Genomic DNA, 26,629 nt, shown 5'->3' on the forward strand with positions numbered 1-26,629 from the left:
GCGGGAGGCCTCATTAGAGAAGGCACACTTTGGTTTAAGAATGGGTTTGGTTTAAGAACGGACTTCAGGAACGGATTAAGTTCATACACCAAGGTTACCACTGTATACATCCAAGAGAAGATACAGTCTGTCTGCACTGTATTGCTCTAAATGGGATATGGAGTCCAATGTGCTTTTAAATATGCATTCACATGTGTGTTAAATACCTAATATCCAGCTCTGTTTATATACAGTATAGATGCAATCCTCTTTTCTCACCCATGGAAACCATGATTTCTCATTTCCTGATTGTAATTACGGTAGTTATAATTGTGTGGACAGGCGGAGTCCCCCAGATCCCGAGCAGTCCCCCCCTGTCATTAGAATAACGACTCAAGACAACGTGCTATGGGATTAAATTGGCCACAACTTTATTAAATTTCAAATGTGGGTAGACCTTGGTTCAGGCATTGGGCGTTCTCCCTCCCCAGTCCCCAGCCGGGGACCTAGGGAGCTTCAGGGTTATCCAGTGTGGGGGGGGATGGGCCGGCTCTGGAGAACATATGTTCAAGCAGAGATAGCCGCCCCCGTTACGCCGCCACTGCAGGGGAGAGCAATGACGACCTTTCGGCGTACAGTCAAAGCCTCCCTTCAGAAAACCCCTTTAACGGGGAACCCTGGTATCGCCGCCGCAAAGAGGAAGATGGACAAAAGGATTCCGCCCAAGGCCTGATACCGCCAAAGTTGTGACGTTTTGCTACGGGAAAGGCAAAACCTGCCAATGCAGGGGAATTCCTTTCTGGCCCTTTAACAGCAACCTTAACGTAGCAGCGCCCGCATACCTGTGAAGAAAAGTTAACCTGCAAAGCCTGTGAAGAAAAGTTAACCTGCAAAATAAGACATTAACTGAGGGTGGGTAGGGTGGGAGAAGCTCTGGAGCCAAGTGAGGATTCCCAGGTAAGATCCTCCCTCTATTGTGTGGGCAGGTAGTCCCTCCCCTACCTGGCCTGGTCTCCTTGGCAACGCTTCCCCCAGGTGGGATTGGACAACTGACTGAGGTAGGCGGAGACCTCCAGGTATCCCACCTGAGGGAAGGCGAAGTCAAGCCTATGCTGATGGAGCCGCTCCAGATCCAGGGGCTGTGCGCGTCCACGCAAAGGGTGCCCCCCGTTTTTATGCAGGGAGTGGTCATTGTACTTAGGAGTCCACTACATGATGATAGGTTTTCTTTCCAGCATGTGCATTTATCAGACAAAATATGGTAGTTGGGTGATGCTATCCTGTTGCCTAGACTCTGAAATGACTCCTTGCACCAGCGCCACAGCTGCTGCATTGCTAATTCATCCAACAATGAAAAATATTAGTGGAAGTTAATTTCTTATTGATAAAAAAGGCAGGAGAAATGCTGCTGAATTTCTGACTCCTAATAAAAAAAATTTTGGAGGTAGAAGTTTTGAATAAGAGGCCAAAGTGCACTTTTGCTCCTACTGTGGTGGAGAAACAACGACTGCGCATCCAGTATATGCTACCCATTTTCTCACTGTTACAATTTTGTAGGACAAAAATCATAAATATAAAACATAATTTTCATCAAGACAAAAAACAGAAACAATAAGTCTATTAAAACCTGAGAATGGGTTATACATATTGTTGCACATGTTCCCCATTTTCCTGAAATCACAAAAGCTACAGTGTACTTATATCCCACCTTTCTCCAAAGTTGGAACTCAAGGCAGCTCACAACATTTTAAAAATACAGTTATAATAACAACAGGTCAAAATATAAGAGAACACATTAGAAGCAGCATTAAAACAGCAGTTGCCGTGATGGGAGCCCAGTGGATTTTCAAAGGCCTCTTGGGAGGCAATTCCACAATCTGGGAGCAGCCCCAGAAAAGGCTCTCTCTGTGTCACCATTAACACTGCCTCTGACGCTGATGGGACCGAGATAAGGTTCTCACCTGAAGATCTTGGCACCTAGAAAGATTCATAAAGGGAGATTGCGATCTTTCAGGAAACCTGGGGGTCACTTGCAACAGGCTGTGGATATTGAATGCTTTCCAAAGCATTGTTCAGAGTGGTAACAACCTCAAGTTGCCAACTGACACATTAATAAATACACTCTTAGCCACTTCCCCTTCCCCCACAAGACCTTAAACGGGACACCTTACTTTTTAAAGTTATTCTTGCTCCTCCACAATCCTTATTCTAAAGTCAGTCCAAAACCAGCAATTTAAGCTTCAATCATCTGACTTCATAGAAATTTCAGCTGTGAGGGATGACTGTATATGTGTACAGCTGGGCTTTGCTATTTATTGCTGTGTCTTGGGCTATGTGATCTGTTAAAAATAATTGCAGTACAGTTCCCCTGCTTTCCATCACTGATGTCATGTCTGCATCAGTGGTTCGCTTGATCAAGGTGAGTGGTCTCTGCATGAATTAATGGCTCAGCTGCTTCCCTTCGCCTAGTGCACCTGATGTCCATCTCAGCAGGGGAGGGTGAATCCTTAGAGGAGAAGGAACAGACTGGATGAAGCAAGCATTTGGGAGGTTAGCTCACTCTGATCTGAATAATATTTCACCTGATCTGAAAAGACGGCCACTGTGGGGAAAGGTTGGAGGAATGCCTTGCAAGAGTGTCATCTCAGGTGGGCTTACCTCTTGTGGAGCAGTGCTGGTAAAGAGACTGTTGGAGGGAGGGTTCATTGGGTGCTTGTTTTTCCCTTTTTGTTCAGAGTGTGTGCTCACTTCCCAGTGTCGGCTCCCTCAGGATGCCTCCACTCATAAATCAGCTTAAAAGATGGTGATTACAATAGAAATAAGGTATTGTATGTATTGCAATTAAATTGTCCTTTCAAAAGAACGACAAAGAAAATGTGTGGATTATCTGCAGATTCAAAAATCAAGTTAATGGCAAGATTTGAATTAGGAACTCATTGAATTCACTTTCTACTTAGTATGTTTATTTCTTCAAAGACCACGTTTAGTTAAACTACAGGCACTGATTTTCAAATCCCTTTACTAAAGCAGTGAAAGTGTCAGAGAGCTTGTGTTCCATGAGATTCCGACCACTGCTAACTCACATGGGATGCAATTAAAAAGGTGGTGTAAAGATCATAAAGTGGCAGAGAGAGAACCCCCCCCCCAAGCTATGAACCAATGAGTTCCTAATTCAAATCTTGCCTTTAACTTTCTAGGACTAAGGATTACGGTAAGTGAATCCTTTTTAAACCACTTCGAAACAGAAAGGCTGCCCTTACCAAGAAAGCAGTACTGCTGTTCATTGGACATTTGGCAAATACCTGCAAATTCTATGCAATTTTGCTAAACAATTAAAAGTTATAGGACAGTTCCTTTTAAGTCATAAATATAAAGGTGCCCACTGCAAAAAAAAAAAAAAAATACCCAAAAAAACCCCATGGACCTATTTGTAATTTGGCAGATATCCACTCAGAAGGCACTAATATGCTTGCAAATCTGATCCAGTTCTGGCAATGTCATTTTTTTATTTTTCCATAATAGTTAATGGGGAAGAAACAAAGGTTTGTTTCCACATGAGCTGAATTGAGCAACCTCCAAAGTGGAATCTTGCTTTCGCCCCTGAAGCATTGAAATGGTTGATGCCCACCCCTATTTAATATCCTTCTTAATCCCAACAGGTGATCTGCACTAATGTAGGGGCATTGGGGCATCTCTGTGTGCCCAAAGAAGTGTTGGCATTGAGTTGAAGTTGGGCTGAAGGTAATATTAAGAAGGGCCTCTCACAGTACTTAACTTAATGTGAAATAACAAAAAACATGCTTTCACAAGATCTTTATGTTTGCTGTGGGCAGGGACACACTTGTTTCCTTCAGCAAACATGCAAAGCCTGAATAACCATTTATGTTGATAAAGTCTTTGTGTGTAAACACCTAGGAACCTCATTCCAATCAGAGTTGTTTAAGCACTTGCACAGAGATTATATACTTGAGGAAACACTGGGATAGCAACAGTGTTCTCATGGCAAACAAAATTGCCACGTAAACCTGCGTCCCTCCAAATTTTGATCAAATAGAATTCTCATCTTCCCTGACCATTGGCCATGGCAACTGGGGTTGATGGGAGTTGGAGTCCAATGCTATCTGGAGGGCTCAGGTTCTCCATCTTTGAAGCAAAGTGTTGAGTCACTTTTTCTTGTGTTAACCTGTATTTTCAGCTGAGGGTGGAGTTCATGTATAAATCTGCCAACTGCATCCTTTTTCTGGATTTATGGCTCTTAGACTCAATCCTGCATGTTCTGGTCAAGGAGCTTTGATATATAAATCTTATAGTTTGGCTGAGGTTGAAGTCATTTGTTACAGTACAAAACACTGAAAAGGACTGTATTTGTAACACCACAATGGTAAATGCTAGATATGTGCATTTGTAAGTCTTTCCCTCACTTTTCCTCTTATGAGAAGGGACCATTCCAGGTCTGACTCATAAGAATAGAAGAAGAGGACCTGCAGGGCCTAATCCAGCATCCTGTTCTCACAATGACCAACCAGAAGCTGTGGGAAACCTGCAAGCAGAACACGAGCACAAGAGCAGCTGTCTCCTACTGTGCTTTCTAGCAGCTGGGATTCAGAGGCAGAGTCTGGCCCCTGGGGCTGGGAGCCAGCGAGAGCCCTCTCCTCCTCCATGAATTTATCTAATCCATTTTTATAGCCATCTAGGTTGGTGGTCATCACTGCCTGTTGTGGAAGTGAGTTCCATAGTTTAACTATGTGCTGTGTAAATAAGTGCTTTCCTTTTATCCACCCTGAACCTCCCAAGAATCAGCTTCATTGGGTGGCCAGGAGTTCTAGCATTATGAGAGCCTGCCTTCTGCACTCTTTTTTTCCTAACTAAAATAAGTGAAAACAGGTTTGTAGCATGACAAGATTTGCAGACCTTCCTGGTATGTTAAAATATTGTTATTATTCTTGAGCAGATCAAAACTGTTTACAATTCTGGCGTATATAATGTGTACTTCAAGGAGTGATTCTCAAACAGGTTGCATGAATAAAAGCAGTCCACCTTCTCTTTCTGTGAACCTTTGAATCCCCACCATTAGCTTTTGCATGTGTGTCAGGGTGCGAGAGTTAATTTGTGTGCTATTATAAACCATTCTGGTATGTCGGACATAATGCTGGAGCTTGCAGTGCTTCACTTCATTTTGTTTGTGTGTTCTGAAAGTAACATCTTTCTCTTTATCTTCCTTAAAGATAAAGGCATTCCCTGCTGCTACATCCAAACCCTTTTTCGATCCTTTTCCAACACTACCACAGTTTTCTGTAAGTAGAAAATGCAACTGAAAAACTGCATTTAACATTAACATGACTATGGCCATGGTTGCCAGAGAACCTTCCTGCTCCTTCAACAGTCTGCAGCCATGAAGAAAGATACAGATACGCACGTGTGGTTCTGTAGCATAGAGGTGCAATCCCATCTTATCCAATGTAAGGGGCAACATCTCCACAACTTTAGCCATTTCTAATAACTGCACGTGGCCATGTTCTTTTCTTCAGTTTATGGCAGTACTATGCTGAAACATCAGGGCCGATGCCGTGATGGGGTGGTTTTGTCTCCCCTAGCAAGACTTTCACACTTATCTAACTCAAACCTCATGCAGTTTTGCATGGCTAGTTGGGGCACAATATGGATAAGGATGCGTATTCCACTGAATGTAATGCAGCACAAAATGGCATTTGCATTTGGATCTGAGTATGGGACTCATCTGCACTGCATTACTTTCAGTGGGATGCGCCCTCAGATGTGTTAAACAGCTTGGAACCAGACTACCTTAAGAACTGACATCTCCCACATAAGCCCACTGGCTAAAAACCTTGTTTCCCAGGCCTTTCTGAGCTTCATTTCACACACACACACACACACACACACACACACACACACACACACACACCAGTGACTTCAGTCTAGACATCAGATGGTTGTGAACATGTGAAAGACCGTTTAAATCACACAAGGCTTCTCCCTGTTGTATTTTCAAGCAAAGCTTAAACCTGGCTCATATTGTTGCTCTGTGTTTTATCTTGGTTCCTTTTTCTGTAATAGTGCTGTTTTTAATTATGTTTCATGTGGCAGGACAGAAATTATAAAAATCAAATCAAATGAATGAATATGATTTGGATGCACATCTCAATGGGCACGTGATCTACATTTGGCCCCAGCCAATCAATTAGGCCTGGCTGGATGTCAGCTGGTTTGTCTTGTCGGGGGGAGCGGTGCTGCTGCTGCCTCTTCCCTTGACACCTCTCCTTTCACAAACAGTTCCACCTGCTTTTTCAAAGTGGTGTGAAAAATCACTGCACACAGGTGAAGGTTGGGATTTTTACCTTCTATTTCAACCCAGCTTTATTTTAAGCAACTTTGAATGGCAAACAGATACCATTATGTATGATGGTATGTATACATATCTGATAATATATTATACATGAAGTCCAGTACTGGGGACTTTCTCTTTCAGTTTTCTTAACACCCAAATTGTTGTATGCTCAACAGCACTTTATAACCCCTGCTAAACTGTACTTAAAGGATGGACAGATCCTGCAATTCAGCTTCTCAGTCTGAATGTTTTGCTCTCATGCTTAGTCACATTTGGTTGCCAATATGTGTATATATCCTTTCAATGCTTCTTTATTTAAAGTGCCTCATTTTTGGCTTATACAAAAAGCTGTTGTGCTTTTCTTTTATAACATTGTTGTTCTTAAAGAGCAAATTTTTAAAAAATCAGCATGGGTTTTTTCTTCTATGTTCATCTTATATTCCTTTAAGAACTGGGTTTATAAAGAGAGGAACAGCTCTTCTTCTCGTTTTTCTTCATGGCCTCTGAGCAGTTTCACATATTATCTCTGTGCCTGCATATGATGTCACCAGAACTTCATAGAGCCAGGCTAACACTTTGGTGGGAAGCCCAAGCTATGCTCAGCTATGCTCAAGGTGGTTCCTGCACTCCCACAGTGGCTGCATTCTCAGAGCTCAAACTAGGCAGGCGTTGATTAGGTCTTTCTCCCTTGCTTCTAGGATGGTGGACTATTGGAGGCAACTCCAGCCCAATCAGTGCCCACGTAGCCAGTTTACCTTTTTATCTTTAATTACTGACCGTTGCAATTTCACATGGATTATTCTCTATATCACTTTTCCCACTGTATCTCAGTCACTTTTTCTTCAGCTGCCAAGGCTGTTTACAAGTTCATCCTGAAAATTAATAATGAAGGAGGCAAAAGCACCTAACTAGGGAGGGCATTTTTTTTAGTGATTATACTGAAAGATTGGTGGCAGCTGTCCTGACTCTCACTGGAGCGTGAGGAACTCAGAGTATAGTTCCCGCCAAAATACTTAATGCTGAAATCAGGATGGTAGCCAGGGGGCAGTTGTCCCCCCATCTTAACTAACTGACCAATTCCATCACAGATAACTCAGTTCTGCCCCCCAGGATAATGCCCCCCAATAAATCCTGGCTGCACCCATGATGGTACATAGGCAAAAAGGATCAAGAGTCTTAACAGCCTGCCTAAGCAAGCTAAGGCACCGATCCAGCAAGTAACGCACACCTTTGAGTCCAGTTATATTGGAGCAAGTACACTATGAGACAGTTGCTAACAAGGCATTTCCCTCACAGAGGGTTTCCCTCTTAGCCTGGGACAAAGAAGACATATTTCATGAAAATCTGATCTGTCCGCTTTGGTGGTGTTTTGCAACATAATCTCTGTGATTCTGATTTTCCATCTGCTAGAATAATCTTGTCCTTTGTGCTGAAGTCAATACCTGGCTGCTTGTTATGTTATGCAGCTTGTAGGTGCCCCCCCTCCATCCTATAGTATACTTCATATGTGGACTCATCTGTTATAACCTTGACTTCTTCTTTGTCTGTTTAGATGTTTCTGCTGCTCAGTTTTCCAAATTAAATAGTTCTTTTTCAGGTGTCTCTGCTTTCTGGTGGCAAAAACACACCCTGGTTTCTTCTCCTGCTTTATCTCTTAATCTGCCTAGATCAGCTCTGGCCTCAAGGATTATAATGAGAACACTATAGGACACGGAGGGCATGTTCACATTAGGAGCTTAAAACACAGCAAAATAGTTTCCCCCTGCCGCATTTCAAGACACATTTCCAGAGTGTTTTAGAGGGGGCAGGGGGGCCTCTGCAACAGCCCACCTTGAATTTCCATTCACAAAGCTGTCGTCTGTGTGGTGTGTGCGCACTAATCTGCACATGCATGATGGCTGTTTCAAATGATCACACCATTCTTAAATATGAAAGGGATGTGGTTTGAGTTTTCTACTTGAGCTGTGGCTGATTTTGGGGGGAAATGCACCACACAGCAGTATTTGTCATGAAACAACAGGATCGCTATGGACTGTGGCTAACATGGTGTCAATGCAGCTTCCGAAACTAGTAGTGGGAGCACACTGGTAAGCAGTAATGTGAGAGTAATGTGTCTGAGACATAGCGTATGAATGCCATTGTGTGTTTGGGCTTGATTTCTTCCACAATACCATGTAGTTGCTTTACAGTCTGTAACATGGTACTTACATTTTCCTCTGCTGAGTCTCTTTATATGATGATGTAAGAGGTATAGCTTTGTTTTTTGGCGTGACTTGGATACTGAGTTTAGTTGTTCAACAGCAGGATCCCAAAATGGAGAAAGAGTATCTTGTTCTATCTTATGATGGAACTTGATTATCCAAGGGAGCATTTCCTTCAGCCACTGGGCAAAGCTATCTAGGTTGGCTTCCAATTTGGCTTCCACTGACCTTTTTCAATCCAATACATCACCTAAAATTAATGCCCAGCTTTATTAATATAAAAACTGCACAGTTCCTCTTTGCATCTGTTTCCCACCTACCAAGGAACCTGTGTGTTTCACCTAAGGGTGGGGACAGATAAAGGCAGCATATCTTATGTTTTCAGAAGTGTTGAATCAAACATTGTATATTTCTGCACCCTGGCAATCCCAGGAGCAGCCTTCATGGCACTTGGTAAAGACTGCTTTGACAGTCTGCTACCCTCCTACGTTCCATATTTAGACTGAGACTCTGTGTAATAAATAAATAAATTCAGACTCCATGGCTAGAACTTCAAACCCAGGGATGGAGAGCTTCTGGCCAATGGGCCAAATTAGACTTGGCATACGTCCCAGTTTGGCCCAGGAAGCTGTTCCCTCCAAACTGCACCTGCTTGCTGTCCAACAGACATCATAAAGAGAGCCTGATTGGGAACTCTGTAGCCCAGCTGGGTGGGCTTGTGGTAAGTATTGATCATCCGGTTGGAAGCCCTCCTTTCCTGCTGCAGGTGGCGTTGTTGTCCTGCTTTTGCTCTGTGTTTGCAGGGCTACAGTCTGTTAGGAACTGAGCAGGAAGACAGGAACCATGTCCCCCCGCTTGAGCATATGCATGGAGCTGGGTTTCCGGTCAAAATGCTAACCTAGCTCTAGAAATCCACAAACAATCTTCCTTGCACAGCACACATATGTGGGATTGCACAGATGATCACTAAAAAACCCAAAACAATCTGGGATGGGTTTTTTTTTAACAGTTACTGGTTGCTGGCTTTTCTGAAACATTCATCAATTGCAATTACTGTACATTTATTGTAATCACTGTCAGATCAGTAAGTATCCAGAACTACATCATCAGTTTCTCGCTTCTCATTACAGCAAGGCAGCTGAACCCTACAGGGCTGACTGTGGGAACGTGATTTACATGATTAGGAAGTTACATGGGAATGACTCTCTCCTTGTGTCTTCCTTCTCATTCCAACCATGCTCTCCTCAGCCCACCAAACAGGCTGAGAGAAGTGCAATTGCCAGCACTAATCAGCTGAGGAGTAGGGGGAGATACGCGATGGGATTGCTGGTAGGATCAGCACACTCACTCCTCAACTCTTCCCAGCACCAGTCGTGAGGGAAGGCACAAAGTATCCCTGCCCATTGCACACCTGCCTTTGTTTCTCTCTCTCTGTGTGTGTGTGTGTGTCTGCGAGGGTGAGCAGGCGTGTGCTTTTATATGTCTGTACCGCATACATCTGTGAGTGCTGAGTCCCCACCACCCAATGTGCCCTTGGGAGCAAAAGGGTTGCTTGGCCATGCATGCATATATGTGTTTGTGCATGTGCCCCACAATTTCAGATTTCCCTCTCCTTTGACATTGGCCAACTTCAGCATTTGATATACTTTGGAATAAGGTGTGAAGAGCAGAGAGAATATCTTGGCCTTGTTCAGATAAAACAGCAGAAGCTCCTTGAGCACGTCAAGGGTGTGGAAAGCTGCCATTGGGCTTGCAGCTCAGCTGCTGTCACCTGGGTGTGCCATCTGCAAGAACGCCTCCACATTGCCCATTGGAACACCCTCCCCCTACCCCCAAGGTGCTGGCTCTTAAAAGTGGCACCATTGCTGGATCCAGAGTTTAGAAGGCTTTTGGGTCGGCCACCTGCCAAGGGCCCTTCTCTCTCGGCAAGTCTCCCTCTTCACTGTCCTTATCGCCAGTTGCTGCTGCTCCTCTTCCTCATTGCTGTTTCCACTTGCTCCACTGCCAGGCAGAGTGACAATGAGCAAGGAAGCAGCAGCAGCAGCAGCAACGTCTGCTCTTTTTCCGCACCACCGTTGTCTGGGCCAAACTTGAGAGGCAGACGAACAAGCAGGTTGCAATGGCCAGGAGAGCAAGCCAGCCTCGTCAGCCAGCCCCTGCTGGAGTATGGACCCTCACCAGATGCCCAGTCATGCAGACCCTGAGTCCCAGGCCCCCAGTGCTGCCCCCATACATTCCCAACGTCGTACCATAAATAACACTGTTTATTAGTAGTCTGAAATTTCAAATTCTACATGTTGATATAGGGTGTGGTAGTCAACTATGTTTCACTCATAGTAGATCTATTGAAATCAATGGGCCTCTCTGGCTCATGTCAATCATTTCAATGGGTCTACTCTGAGTAAAACAGGGTAGTTGACTATCACCCATAGCATCTTTCTCCTAGGGTTCATTGTAGCAGGTGGTTTGAGGAAATCAGTATTAAGCCTGACAAAATTGTCAGTTAAAAGTGTCAGAAATTATTACAGAATTTAGGAGAGACTTTATACTTAGAACTCTGTAAGGTAAAGGTAAAGGTACCCCTGCCCGTACGGGCCAGTCTTGACAGACTCTGGGGTTGTGCGCCCATCTCACTTAAGAGGCCAGGGGCCAGCGCTGTCCGGAGACACTTCCGGGTCACGTGGCCAGCGTGACATCGCTGCTCTGGCGAGCCAGAGCTGCACACGGAAACGCCGTTTACCTTCCCGCTAGTAAGCGGTCCCTATTTATCTACTTGCACCCGGGGGTGCTTTCGAACTGCTAGGTTGGCAGGCGCTGGGACCGAGCAACGGGAGCGCACCCCGCCGCGGGGATTCGAACCGCCAACCTTTCGATCGGCAAGCCCTAGGCGCTGAGGCTTTTACCCACAGCGCCACCCGCGTCCCCCCTAGAACTCGTAGAGGTTTGTAAAAACTAATGAACTTGACTTTTATCCTCAACAAGTGCACTATGCTGAGGAACCTTTGCCTAAAAATCTGGATCGTCCTCTTCCTCACAATCATTATGATCATAGTTTTTTGGCTCAATGGCCTTTTGACATCTAGCTGCGCCCTTTTTTAAAAGACCATTGCTGATATCAAATGTGTGGATGAAATGGGAACAGGGAAAGATACAACAAACCTATTTTTTCTTTTATGTTCATTTGTAGGCAGAATTCATAGACAACAAGCAACAATGCTGTGTAGTACAGTCATCTCCAAAGATGTTATCACCAGTTGCCCCAACATCTGTGACAAAGTCTCTGGTGGGAACCTTTCCGACGCCAACAGTGCAGACCATCTATTCATCTCACAAACCAATTTCTCTGGCAGACAGGTACTGTTCAACCATTCCACGGAAGTATTATGTGGCTTTCTTTCTGAAGTCTTTCACCAGTCAATAAGCGTGTCTCATGGGGCCAGTTTTCAGATGTGGGTCGAGGAAGCAAAGCAAGAGCCTGGGGGCAGGGAAGGAAGAGGGAAGGCGCTGCTGTTTTGCCTGGGCTTCCCACATGCTCAAGCCCTCATCAGCCATGGTCTCTTCTTCAGAATATTCATGCTTAATTATATTTAAGTTGCTATGACAACCTGTCGGCTGAGAAAACTGATAAGGGATGGTGTGAAGATGTTAAATCAGGGGAGTGTTTCCATGTCAATGAAAATCTTCCATACAAATGGGTATTAATCAGTATTTACTGTAGCAGTAACCCTTCAAAATGCCCACAACTGCCACACTTTCCCATATTAACCTATCCCTTTACAACATTACACAAAAGTACAGCCCTTCTTCTCTGTCTTGGTGAAGCCTCTTTGATTTGCATTCTAAATGACTCTCAAACTATTGAAATCTTTGCCTCTCTTTTCTTCCAACTTCTCACATTGGTCCACTCAGTTCTACCTGCAATTTAGTGCCACACCTTTCTTGTTTCTCCTCTAACCCTCCTTAAATCCTTATATGGATTTCTGATCTGTCTCAGTGCTCTCCTGCTGATATTTCTCATTCTAACTTTTAAAATGCCCCATCTCTTCTACCCAGATATAATCCCTCCCTGAGATGTTTGCTTGCCCAATTCCCTTCACCTGAGGCACTGAAGGTTTCTTTCCCCCTCAAACTACACCTTTTCTCACCCGCTGCCTCTTATCCTTCCAGAATTCTTGCCACCTCATTTCCTTTCCTGTGACCTGCCTGGCACAATATCCTTCTCTCCACAGTGTATGGTAACTTATGCCAAGTACTTGGAACTGCACTAGCTAGATATATGTCATCCCTTCTTCTGTGTCATTTTCTAGAAGTAGCCTTATATTATTTGTGAAGTATTGTGAACATCAGGGGGGAGGAATCCTGTTCTTTTCCTGCCAAGGGCGGCCCTGTTGCAGAGGTAGATTGTCAGGGGTTATATGGGGGGGGGGGAGCCAGAACCCCAAATGAATAGATAGCTATGAGACTTGCCTCATTGCGAGTCTCGGGGTCCTCAGAGCCCCAAGGTTTCTCCAGGGATAGCTAGTGGTGAGTCTTTCACACTTGCCTGCACACTGGCATCCAAAAATGGTCTCATGTTTAAAAGATGATAGGACAAATGGGTGCATTGCAACTGCAGAAGGACTTTTTCTAGATTGGGCCTATGGCAAACAGGGAGGGTAGCTTAACCTTTCACTCCCACCCAATTTTTCTAATGAAAGTTGCTGCCAACCCAACAGCTACTATTTGCCTTGTACACAAACATTTCTGTGGAAGGCCAAACAGCAGCTGCAGAGAAGAGAAAATGGTGTGGTAGCAAATGGTCAAGCCATTCCTGATCCAGATTTCTCTTCCTCAGCAGCTGAAGCTTTCCAGGACTGAAAGAGATGTCTGTGCCCAAGGAGCCCCTGCTAATTCCCCATCTTAGCATCACTTTCCTAAGTGGCTGCATCTCATCATAGAAAACCCTTTGTTGCTCTTTCTATGTACAGTGGTACCTCGGGTTACGTATGCTTCAGGTTACATACACTTCAGGTTACAGACTCTGCTAACCCAGAAATATTGCTTCAGGTTAAGAACTTTGCTTCAGGATGAGAACAGAAATTGTGCTCCGGCAGCAGCGGGAGGCCCCATTAGCTAAAGTGGTGCTTCAGGTTAAGAACAGTTTCAGGTTAAGTACGGACCTCCAGAACGAATTAAGTACTTAACCCGAGGTACCACTGTATTCCTATTCTTTGTTCCACCAGTGAGGTAATTGACCCCAGAAGCCTTTGTCTGCTTTCTTCCTCGGAGGAGTGACTGGCTAGCTAGTCCTTTTCTGGACCACTCTTTCTCAATTCCCTCCTATTGTCATACCCACCTTGTTTCCTTGTTGAGTCCTTCAACCCTTTTCAGTTTCTTTGCTTCTCTGAGCCACTTTAGCTTGTTTTTACCTCTGTTTCATAGGTTTCTCCACTGCCATTTCCTCTTCAATGATAACACATCTCTGCCTCTCTCTTCTTGCTCTCCTCTGTTCATACCAACACTTCTATATGCAAACTCTAGCAAAAATTAAATTCCAAGAGTCTAATAGGCCATAAAGTGAACTAGAAAGTCCCCCTGCATATAGATTTCCTTCACACTACAGGAACAGTCATAAGGAAGTGGGGCATACTATTGATCAGAAACCAGATCAGTCTTCAGGCTGCCGCTGGAAGCTCTATGACCTGTCTGCCCCACACTTGGCTACTGGACAGAGACTTCCACCAAGACCCCGTTAATGGGGTACCCCAAGTAGGTTGCAGGTTCCACTCAGGTTGATGCACCAATTCACCCATTTTGCTATGTGACATTTTGCTATGGGGAAGGCAAAACCTGCAAACGGAGTCTAACTCAGCTCCAAATACGGCAACCATTGGTATCCATAGCAAGGTCAGGCAGTACAAGAAAGAAAAACATTGTTAGAACCTACCTGTAAAATAAATATGGTTAGACTTAATACAATTGACATTGACCTAGAAAGCAAAAGATGGTTAAACAAAAGCACTGTAGCCTAACTTGGGGGGGGGGGGGGGTTGGCGGCTCTTCTGCTGACCGTGCTGAGGGTCACTGACGTGATCGGCTTTTATTGTCACTGAGGGAGCCAAGTGGGAACGTCTGACTCATGGCCCACCAGTGAGGCTCTTGAATTTGAATCAAGAGATTTGACAGGCAATCCCATAATGCAATGCAGCCAGCTGGGGGGTTAACATCTGGCTGCATGATCTGGCCCCCCAGGGATGGTGCAGGACTGCAAGAAGCTGCAGTTGTCACCCATCCAAAATGGGGGTAAGCAGCGCTTGAAGACCTATGCACAAAGTTCCCACTGAATACAACCCTGTTAGTTTATGCTCTAGGTTTACTCTAGCTCAGTAGATCATTAGCGACCTCAGGGGGAAGAAGCTGCTGAAAGAGATTTGATTGGGTGTTACTAAACTCACAATGTGAGTCACATTTCTTCTTACGTAGTGGAATATTTTCAGGATGTTTTTCTTGATCAAAAAGCTACCTTTCTCTGTGGTTGGTGTTACTGGAATGTTAATTATTTTAACAGAAATATGCAGCATCTTCTGCCCATAAATGCTTTGTGTGTTCATTAATTCCACAGTGCTGAGACTCTAAGGCGGGAACTTGAGCGAGAAAAGTTGATGAAAAGACTGCTGATGACAGAATTATGAAACTTCTCACTTCTGTCTCATTCAGAGAATGGATTGGGGCCTTTTCGTGCCTTCCGTCTGTTTACATTCCCTTGCTTGTGTGTGTGTGCGTGCGCAACATAATGTATCATTACAATATGATATATTACAATCCTGGATTAATCAGTTGGCTAAAAGAGTTAATTCAAGGATTTTCTTTGTATATTTGTTACTCTGGCGAGGATCCAAAGAACCATCAAACTAGTGGTTCTATACCACTATACCACTAAAAAGAATTCAGTCTTTTACCTCAGACAGCAGCCCCTCTCTCTTCCGCATGGCAAACAGCTTTTCAAACAGAGAGTAGTTTCAAGAGCTGTTTGTAAGAGGGACTCAAATGGACTGGGACCAGCCCCTCCCTGAACCTAAGCCTCTCTTCAGATCCCAGTCTATGATTCTGTCTGTCTTTTATTTCTGCTGAATGTTAGGATTTTTAAAAACTACAAAATCAAGTTGAGGCAAATTTTGGTAAATCAGGAATGAAGAGGAACACTGAGGAATACACACACACACACACACACACACACACACGGTGTTCTTTTTCTCCTAGATTTCTCCTATATGTATATTGCTTTCTACTAAGAAACAATATTCTGTATATATGTTAATAACTGCACAGGGATAAATATTATGCAGAATATTTTGATAGCATATACAAAAGGTCATTTTGTAGACCTGAAAATTGCAGCAGTCTGCTGTTGTTCATTTGTTTTGTTTTTTAAACAAATAATGGCTGTTTGTTATATAATACTTCTACATGGTGGCAGGGGAAGGGTGGGGAGGAGTTGTGATTCCATCTTACCCTAGGACTGTTAGTCTCCATAGAAAAATAAAAGCTGCTTTTTTAAAATTCCAAACTTCAATATCACACAAGGAGGAAATGCACAAACCCGCCTACACTTTCAGGAAATAAAAACCTTGTTAATTCAATTTTATATTAAAATAATACAATTTTCAGTTATTCCAGTTTGCTTCCATTGATCCCCATGTTATCATACCAAATAAAATTGAAAATTAGATTTTTAAGTGAAATTCTAATCTGCAAACTTCTGCATGCAAATTTCAACTTCAATCGATTTATTGTGCACAGCCAAAGGCCTTTATAATGTACCGCAGAGGGCAAGGCAAGGCTGTCCTCTGAAATTACATGACATACCATGGAAAACCACATTTGAAATTCTTACATGCATATAAGTTAAGCATGTATGTAAGTGCTGGTGAATATTAAGGCCTTAAAGAACATACACTATTCAAGGTCAAGTTTCTTAGAAAACTTTGTCTTCCCAATTTTAAGCAGTGCCTAAAAGTGTAGTTCAATTCTGAAACTACCGTTAGTCATCAGTTAGAGAAATTTTTGCTTTATATGGTCTGGTAACTCTGTTTTTCTGTTTCAGATATAACTCTTTTTCTTGGTACTCTTAACATCAACAACTATTCTGGTAGTCCAACAAGCACCGGGTTACCCAAACCTTGGTGACAGCCGATAAGTAGAACAGGTTCAGGTTTTTCACACTAGGGTAAGGAGTTAAAACTGAATATCTTTTGAAAATCTACTGATGAAGAACTTGTGATAAAAAGAAAATGGCATAAGTGTTGGGAGGGCTTCTGTGATTTATGGTACCTAAATAAATTTCAAAATAGGCACCAATAATGTAAAGCGTCTCCTAAACTCCTGTATGCCTGAACTGTATTAAATAGGTGTTGCCACTTGCTATATTAAACTGCTGTATGTCTGAACTCTGTTAAATAAGCATTACTCCTCCTACACAAAAGCACACAATAGAGAGGGGGAGTCATTCCATATCAAGTGATCCAACTTTCCCCCCTCATGTCATCCAATTTTCTTAATAATTTGTACGCTTGTTGAATGATCAAAAATAAGTTTGAATCTATTTTTTTTTAGCTTTTTTATCTCATCCCATTTGTGAGTTATGAGGGTTTGAAATTTCAAAAAATTGACCATTTTGGCCTACACAAAAACCTTAAAAGCTCAGACCAACATTGAGATACGTCAAAACTAAAAACACCAGTCTCTTTAGAACCTCATGGGCTTTAATATAATATGTCACAAGATGGACTTGCTTTAGAATTTAAATTACAAAATTTTAAATTTTAAAAAGTGATTAAAAATTAATATGATTTAAGAAATTCAAAAAGATTGTATTGATTATTTAATATTTCTAAGATCTACCTGTGAAATTTCATACTGGGATCTCAATGGGATCACACTGGAAAAAATATTTTGTACATACATGTCTACATTATTGGGACATAATTTTGTTTTATATGAATTTTGTTTTAATGTTCATGAAATGAATTACTAACAATAATTCTTTCAAAGCAGTAATTCTATCACTCTGCTTTGGAACACATTTTCAAAAGAAAAGCCTGACTAGCATTTCAGATACCTTTTAATTGCATAACTTTCTAAAGAAATGCCTGAAGTAACGGATATTATAGTTTGAAGTCTTGTTTCTTCTGTTATATTTTACTGCATGAAGACCCATTTATCCCATATAGAACCCAATGAGGCAGACATGTATGTACAAAGCATTTTTTCCAATATGACCCTGTTGAGATCCCAAGTTGAAGTTTTGCAGGTAGATCTTAGAAATATTAAATAATGAAAGCAATCTTTTTAAAACTGGTTAATCATATTAATTTTTTAATCACTTTTAAAAATTTTGTAACTTAAATTTAAATTTTAAAGTAAGTCCATCTTGTGATATATCATACTAAAGCCCATGAGGTTCTGAAGAGATTGGCGTCTTTAGTTTTGACGTATCTCAATGCTGGTCTGAGCTTTTAAGGTTTTTGTGTAGTTCAAAATGGTCAATTTTTGAAATTTCAAACACTCATAAATCACAAACAGGATGAGATAAAAAGCTAAAATTTCAGATTTAAACTTAGTTTTGATCATTCAACAAGCGTACAAATTATGCAGAAAATTGAATGACATGAGGTGATAATGTTGGCTCCCTTGATCTGGAATGACCCAGGGGAAAAGGACTATGCCTAGTGGATAACAGCCACATTTGCCTGGCAGACAGATACCAAGACTGAATGAACATTACAATAGTGACAGCCTTTCTGATAGATGCTAAATATTTGACTTTCCGCCAAAGCACTGTGCTCCTTGTATATAATCACTTTTCTGTCTGAAATTGCAGAACAGAAGTTTTGATAAAACATTATCATTACGCATCTTTTTACACATGCTCTGAAAGAGTTGAACAAGTGACTGGGAAATTTTCATTTCCAGTCTTTTAGGGACTAGAAACTCCTTATCAGCCAAGCAGGCTTAATTCTGCATGTAGTCGAGAGGGTTTTGAGTTACTAACAGAGACTCCCATTGATCAAATGTCACATCAGATGCCTCACTGACTGACTGCATACATCACAAGTCATAAAGCTCGTTCTTTGAGAATCACCCAGGAGAACTTGCTTTGGGGCTGGCAAAAGAGTCGTGCCGATGAGCCATGTGAGACTTGCCCATATTGAATGGACTGCAGTTGGCAGCTCTGGTGGAAGCTATTGCAAATTTGCACTCCCTGAGGCCTCTATAGCAGCCCAAGTTCAGTTTTATCAGGGCTGAATCTAGCCTGTTTGGAAGGACGCTCAGGACTTGGAAATCCATCTTCAGTTTCTTTTTAAAGAATTGCATTTCCACTTGTTTCATTGTGGGAGACTTTTTGAGTCTAGAAATATTGTGCACAGTATTTTCCTGTTAAGTCCCGTTTATTTTCCCTTCCCACAATCTGACATGTGTTAGCTTGTTTATCTGTGATATCTTGCAGAGTTTCAGGAGCATCCACAGGTTTCTGGGATGGGAATCACAGCACAATGCACCTCCGTTTGCTTCTTTCCCCTCCCACAGGAAGCATATTATATCATAGTCAGATTCTCTATCGTCTGGTGTTTGCCAATATTCTTACCACTATTCAGAGCTGCTTGCAGTAGTCCCAAGGCAATGGGTGCACTGTTCTGTAAATCACAGTATCCTATGCCCATGATAGATAATTGAACCCTGATCCATATTTGCATGAGCCATGAGTCATAAGATGCTCATTCAACTAAGAAGGGCTTTTTCATAACGGCTTATGCCAGGCAATGAGATCAATCTATTATTCCAGGGTAGGGGTTTTTGAGGTGGTGGTGTGGGGTGTTTTTTATGTAAATAAAATATTCCCAATATTTTACTGGCAGACCCTAATGAATTTGCTTAATTGGGGTGCACCTTCTTGAATTGTTTAAAAAGTTGCAACAAGAGAAACAATGTAAAAGGGATTCTCCAATTTTCACTGGGAGCCAAAGGACTGTAATTTTCCCTGTATGGTCTGGCATTGGATCTCATGAAATGAACAGACACTGCCTTTGTAAACCTTGTGCAAAGTTCTAAATCAGCATCAGGATATGTTCCATGTAAGTTTTAAACTTATTATTCTGGCATTAGGTTTCTGTTTTAAATTTTATGTTAAGAGAAATTTATGTTCTCCCAGCTACATGTGACCAACAAAACAAAGTTAAATGTGCCAGCCAAATATATATTTTTGTTTCTGGAGGCTCATTTTCATATATTTCTTGCTATTTCCCCTGGTTAACAGAGAGTTTATACTTATACAGTGGAATATTGCTGTTTCCTTTTTTTTTAATGTCCTGATGCTCAAGGAGTTTGCAATAAGTATATTGAGACTGATTTGTTGTTTTGCATGCATGATCAGCCCCTAATGTGTGTTTTTGTAATTTTGAGCGCTGTTAATGAATCCCAGAATGTTGGGAGAAGGGAGACATCTCGGGGAGATTCTGCTGCAGAGCCAGGTAACTTACACCAGCATGGGACCAACTGATCAGCAGCCTGGAACAGAAGCAGCACTTTATGGCATATGTTAGTGAACCATGCCTTGAGGGAGGCTTTTTGTGGCTGAACTGTTTACCTGTTCCTGTATTCATGCCTGCAATAAAAGAACTGAAAATTAAAGAACAATCTCATATTGATTTGTTTTCATGTCAGGGATTTCAACCTCACAGCTTCTGGAAGATTGGTCAGTTGCATATTTTGGATGGGGTTGCAGTCCCTCTGAAAGAATAGGCTCATAGTTGCTTCCGGGTCCATCTTTGTTGCTGGAGGTAGCCTCCGTGACCAGGTAGGCCAGCTATGGCTGTTCTTGGATGGGGGTAGTCTGGCCACAGTAGTCAGGCACTGGTAACCTCAAGACCTGAATATCATAATGTGCTCCATGTGGGGCTACGTTTGGGCTTAGTCTGGAAGCTCCAGCTGGTGCAAAATGTTGTAGCTAGACAGCTGGCGGGGACAACTTCAGGTTTCAGGTTCCGAATTAACCTAAAATCAATATTTGCTTCATTTTCATGTCTCTTCCCTGATTATAATCTTAACCTGTTTGAAGTTCAGAAATATTCCTTTCTTTTCTCTTGAAGTTACTCTTAAACAATGAACTGCCTGAAGTTTAATCTACATCAGCATTTCCTAAGCAACACATTTCTGCACTCCATCAAGACACTGGAGTTCAGGGTCAGGTTTGAATTTTCTACTTTGATGCTCCAAGGATATTTCTATTCATCTTGTCACATTAGCAAGCAGTATTACCAAATCTATCTTAACCAAGTTCCTTCTTCTTAAATCCCTTAAATGTCTTTCTTAAATCTTCCAGAGAAAGGAATGCAAGAGGTGGGAAGCAAGTCTAATCTGATAAATTTCCCTTCAAAATACATTGCTTCAGTTTTCAAAGAACTTCCGCCAGAATTGCTGCTCATTGGGTGCCTGGAAGACTAGGCAGAATGAGCTATAAACTATTTCTCAACTTCTAAAAGAGGCTCCTTAAATTCTTTGTTAAAGCTGTGGATGCTAAGCCTCCTCAATGGACCTTGAAAGTGCACATAATGTGTTAGTCATAGGAATTTTTCAAAAACTTATCATTTGCAACAAAAGCCAAATGAGTAATCTTGTAGATTGCATTAAAGGTGACTTGTCTAGTTGATGCCACATATCAGATGGAAGCAAATGTCAAAGCTTCAATTCCTTTGATATTTCACTAGAATAAGAGAGCAGTAATGAATCTTGTGAGGTTTAAAATATCTCATTATATCATGTCAGCAGAGATCCAGGACAGCTGTTGTCAAAGATAATGCGAGAAATAAGATGGGAGAACATCAAACTATAAATATAGTTAAGAACATGAAACATGTTTTGGTATCTAACAACAGCATAATCAAATCCAAAAGGTGACATTTAAAGACATATTTATGAAAATGGCTTTTTCACCCTATGCAAATTGCTGGAGGGCCTGATTCAAATTGGAAGCGCACCTACCCTCCACACTAGGATCCAGGTCAGGCCCCCAAAGCCCCCTCTACTTAGGGGCAGGGATATGGAGTCTCCTGGGTTACCCTGACATAAAATGCTCCAAGGAGAAGGGGAACGGCTTTTTAAAAAAGAATGTGGTGTGGTTGGCAATAAAACAATCTGAAACACACAATGTGCGCCATGTGCAATGTGTACCAATGTGCAGACCATGGGGTGGGGAGTCATGGAGGCACCCTCTTGACACTGGCAACCAATGTGACACTCCCACTGGTAGACCTACACAACACCCTCCCCCCCCCCCCCCGCTATGCCATCCAGGCAAACTGAAGCAAAGCCAGTGTAGAGAGAGAGTGTCTCTGCCCCAATGCAGCCCCTGCGATGCACTTTGCCCAATGCAATCACTGGTGGTGGTGATTTTGGGGTTTTGTTTTGCAGGGGTCTTTAAACTCCGCAGGGCATAACACAATTGGAGTGTTATCACAGAACGTCGTTAAGAGATCCTCCCTACATTGCTCTGCTTTCCTTCAAAGTGCCCTGCAGTAGCCAGATAGTATAAGCACACAGGGCATTTATGACCTGACCTGTGAGTGGGCCAAGAGCTAGTCCACACATGGCCCACCTAATCCCTTTTGACTTGGGCTGAGGGCCGCATTGACCTATGGGAAATCTTCTGAAAGCTGTGTGTCAAAGTGGGTATGACCAAAGTGTAAAAGCGGAAGGGGCCAAGCATGCCAATTGTATATATTTAGTTGCCTCTATAGGGGCTACCAAAAAGAAACATTTTGGCATCACACTGGGGAAACACATAACAGAAGTCAATTTTGTTTTTGTTTTTTCAAGAACTTACAACACATATCCCTATTTTTAGAATGGTGAATTGGGAAGAGTGCAAAAAATACTTGAACTTTGAGCTCACCCCACACTTCACTTCTTCTGTGCCATGAAAGCAGGGGGCCAAGAGGCTTCCCACTTGTCGCGTGCTTTTTGGAGACACGTCTGAGCAGTTATCTGTTTGCTCTGCCACTTTCCCCAGGAAACTCACTCTTTACTGGTGAATTGGAGCAAACATCAATCTTTACAAAACCGATAGACATTTGCGATAAAGAGGTTTCCCTGGGGGAAAGCAGAAGGACAAGCAGAAGTGTAGATGAGACCAGGATCTTGGTTTTCCAAGATTTGCTATTAACTAGGATTTGAAACTGAGGTTTAGGCATGCCCAGGGCTTCTGTTTGTGTTGGCTTTGAGCCCCGCCCTAAGGAGATGTTTTAAGCAAAAGCAAAGTGGCCTGCTTTTTAGGTTTTTGGAAATAGAATAAGATATTGGTCCTCTCCTGGCAAATTCAAGAACTTCTTAATATGCCATTTCACAGTGCTGCATAATCAGAAAGACCTGCAGGTCAGGAACCCAGGGAGACCTCTTTATGCAACCTCCTCATACAGCCAGGCAGCAGCTATAGATTTTGGAATCTGACTCTCCTAACAATTTAAGCTAAACAATAGATGCACTAATTAATAGCATTTTTTTTCTTCTATCAAGACAAAAACTGGAGGATAAATCATTACGTCATGGAAACTGATCTGGCACTATCAGTTTAAGCAAGGATTGGCACAGGAAAATTGGAATTTATTTTGTACGCTCAGATTCATTCCACTGATGAGAATCTGTGATTGCTTTGCCTGGACTCCTTTCAGGTATATAAGCACATTTGGGCACGGAAGTCATAACTTATTACTTTCTTGGGGAGGTGGGCGTTGCCAAGAGGGTCCTCAATGCAGCCTGGCAGGGGAGTCAATGTGCCAGTTTGAGATGCCTCTCTAGGCAGCAGCATGGACCCAGTCACCCTGAAGGGAGAGCAAGGGAGACGAACTGGAAGCATCCCCTGCCGCCTCCTCCTCCTTGCCCAGCAACAAAGCTCAGAAGGAGGGTGTTAGGCTGCCTCTTGGCTCAGGCTAAGGAGTCCCTCCCCTCACCCTCTTCTTCCCACACTGCAAGGCTGGGAGGGGGGAGAGATGGTTATTTACTGTCTGAAGACGACTCAGCAGGCAGCTTAAGCTAGACAGTGAGGCAGGACTTGAGAATCCTGACTGCTTTGTTAACCTCCCTTTCCCAAAACACACAACACAGGTTTTTTCTTTTCTTTTCCAGTAATTGATATTCTCTACAACAACATCAAGATGCTCCTATCCTATTTTACTGAAGCTTCTTAGAAGCTGTTTCCCCTAACCATGAGGATTATTTTGTTTACAATATAAAGTGAATATTAAAAAAGGTTTTCTTCCTCCATGCATGGGGCCACCTGCCTTTGGTCAGCTAAATTTTCTGTGGAGTGATGGCCCAATTTAGCCCTTAGATCAAAAACTGTCTTTTATTTATTTTAATGAATGTTCTGGGTGGTGTCTGCTTCTCTCTTTTCTGGTTCTCTGAAACTGTTCTGGTTTGCTTTATGTTGTGCCGCTCACACTGGTTACTTACTGCCTCCTAGTGGCAGCACATGGCCATGTATTGTTTGTAAAAAAAATATTGTGGGTAGAATAATTTAACACTGAGCAAGTCCCAGTGCAATAAATAAGAAATAGAGCCGAGGGCTTACCTACATAGGATGCTAATGTTATGATTAGCAATCATGCTGTGGATTAAAAAATAAATAAATAAATACCAAGCATTGGGGTAGAGGTTCAATCTTCCCCTCCCCAGTCAATTTATCAATGAAAATTAATACCCCACATAGCAATTATCACGGGGGGGGGGGATAGTTTGCTTTCTTCCCATTGCTAATAGCACTGCATGTGGGAGGGTCACCACCTCTATAATGGCTGGAGAAAGATTAAATCTTTGCTCCAGCTCACTGCAGTCCTGAGGACAGTGACCAACCCCACCAACCACCCATTACAGTGGTACCTCGGGTTATGAACTTAATTCATTCCAGAAGTCCGTTCTTAACCCGAAGTATTCTTAACCCGAGGCACGCATTCCCTTCATAGGCCTCCTGCGGCCCTGGAAGTGGATTGCTTTCGTATCCCGGGGCAAAGTTCGCAACCCGGGACACCTACTTCCGGGTTTGTGGAGTTTGTGACCCAAAGCGTTCGTAAGCAGAACTGTTTGTAACCCGAGGTACCACTGTATTATTCTTTTATAAACCACGTGACTGCTAACCACACCATTCACACAATGGTTTGGTTTGCACATGACAGAAAGACAAACTATGGCTTGCCAGGACCATGCCAACGCGGTCCAGAGAGGAGCTCCCATCCGCTTTGCCTTGAAGCTTGCCAGAGAACATGGAGCAGGAACCCAAAGCCAAGAGACTCCAGTGTAGTTAGAGGCAACTGCCTTGAGCTCCATGACGGAAGAAAGGGAGGCTATAAATGCCTTAAATGAGGCACAAAGTCAACACTGTCTCTATATGTCAGCAGGGGAAGACCACCTTCCACCAGGTTTTTGGGAACTGACTGCTTTTAATGAAAGGGCTGTTGCTATGCTGTTTTCATGGCAACTATTTGTATGGTTTAAACAGATGGTTTTAACTGGGTGTGTGTGTGTGTGTGTGTGTGTGTGTGTGTGTGTGTGTGTGTTAACTTGGGTGGGCATTGTTTTATTTGGCTGCTGGGGTTGTTTTAAATTGTTTTTAAATGTTAAATATTAATTTGGATTTTGGTATTTGTTATACAGTCGTACCTTGGATCCCAAATGTCTTGGCTCCTGAACAAATCGGCTCCCGAACAATCGAAACCTGGAAGTGAGTGCTCCAGTTTTCAAAAGATTTTTGGAAGCCGACTGCCCAGCACGGCTTCTGCAGCTTCCAATTGGCTGAAGGACACTCCTGCAGCCAATCAGAAGCCACACCTTGGTTCCTGAACGTTTTCAGAAGTCGAACAGATTTCTGGAACGGATTTCGTTCAACTTCCAGAGTACAACTGTATGTTAATTTGGATTTTGGAGTTTGTATTGGTGGGCTGGGGGCTTTGGTTGGGGAGTATATTTTTTATTCATTAGTATACATTAGTATTGTTCATTTTTTAATTATTTATATTATTTTGTGGTGTAACTTTGTGTTGTGAACCACCCTGAGACCTATGGGCATAGGGCAGTATAATTAATTAATTAATTAATTAATTAATAGTATGTCATTTTAATTCTATTAATGTTTAATTATTTTTTAATGATTCCTACCCCCTATGTTTTTATCTGCAATCTGCCTTTAGTCCTGTTAGGGGTATAAAGATACAACAACAACAACAACAGCAACAGCATCTCTAGAAGTCCATATTGAGTGTCCACTGCTGCTCATAGAATAAACTATACAGGTAAGGATATTCCTCAATAGCATAAGAAGAGTCTTTCTGGATCAGACCAAAGGCCCATCACATCCAGCTTCCTCAACTACTACTAAATCACTGTTTGACTGAGAAGTGTGCAGAAGTGTAGACCCCTTAATTATCATGACTAAATAACTAACAAACACAATTTTATTGCACCAATGCAGCACCTGTTCTGGTGATGGTGGGCCTGCAGGACACAAGCAGGATTGTCTGCCAACAAGACATGAATACTCAGCAATCCATACCCGAGAGGCAATGGGTAATGCTGGACGTGGCTTTCAAGATTATTATGTGGATATAATGGCACGAGCTCATGCATTTATGTATTATTATTTAATATTTTTAGAATTCATACCCCACACTTTTGGTCCAGAAGGACAGCTAACAAAGGCAGAAAAACAACAAAACTGAGCAATTAAAAGCAACAACTGGAACCTGCAACAAAATGATACAGTATATCCCCATTTCACAAGTACTGCTAATGCAGCAGCTCCGAAGCAGCAGCAGAGGCTGGCGGGTGCAGCTTTGCGCTGGGCGGCTTTCTCCCGGCACGGAGCTGCCCAGCGTATTAGGCGACTGGGCTAATAAGACGAACCCCCAAATTGCAGCTGCCAATTTGGGGGATCGTCTAATACGCCCAGTCACCTAATATGCCGGAATCTACGATAATGGTGATGTTCAGGATTTCAGTGAGCCTGCAACCGGAATCCTATCTAGGCCAGGGGCAGTTGGGGGTAAGGACAGGGGAAGACAAAGGGTACCTATATTCTTCC

General features: G+C 42.6%; 1 protein-coding gene across 4 annotated transcripts in view; it reads left to right on the forward strand.

The window, feature by feature from the left end:
* The window catches only part of EPB41L4B (erythrocyte membrane protein band 4.1 like 4B), a 143,265-nt gene extending 123,072 nt beyond the window's left edge, over positions 1–20,193 (forward strand). For 2 of the 4 annotated variants that reach the window (XM_083709277.1, XM_083709278.1), the window contains 3 exons: positions 5,205–5,273; positions 11,714–11,880; positions 15,128–20,193. In XM_083709277.1, the coding sequence (XP_083565403.1) occupies positions 5,205–5,273; positions 11,714–11,880; positions 15,128–15,197 (306 nt within the window). In that variant the 3' untranslated portion in view covers positions 15,198–20,193. The remainder of the gene's footprint in view (positions 1–5,204; positions 5,274–11,713; positions 11,881–15,127) is intronic. The other 2 variants (XM_083709279.1, XM_083709280.1) reach the window with 1 other exon arrangement.
* The last annotated feature ends 6,436 nt before the right edge of the window (positions 20,194–26,629 follow it).

The sequence above is a fragment of the Podarcis gaigeae genome (assembly GCF_964106915.1).
Source record: "Podarcis gaigeae genome assembly, chromosome: 13".
Lineage (NCBI taxonomy): Eukaryota > Metazoa > Chordata > Lepidosauria > Squamata > Lacertidae > Podarcis > Podarcis gaigeae.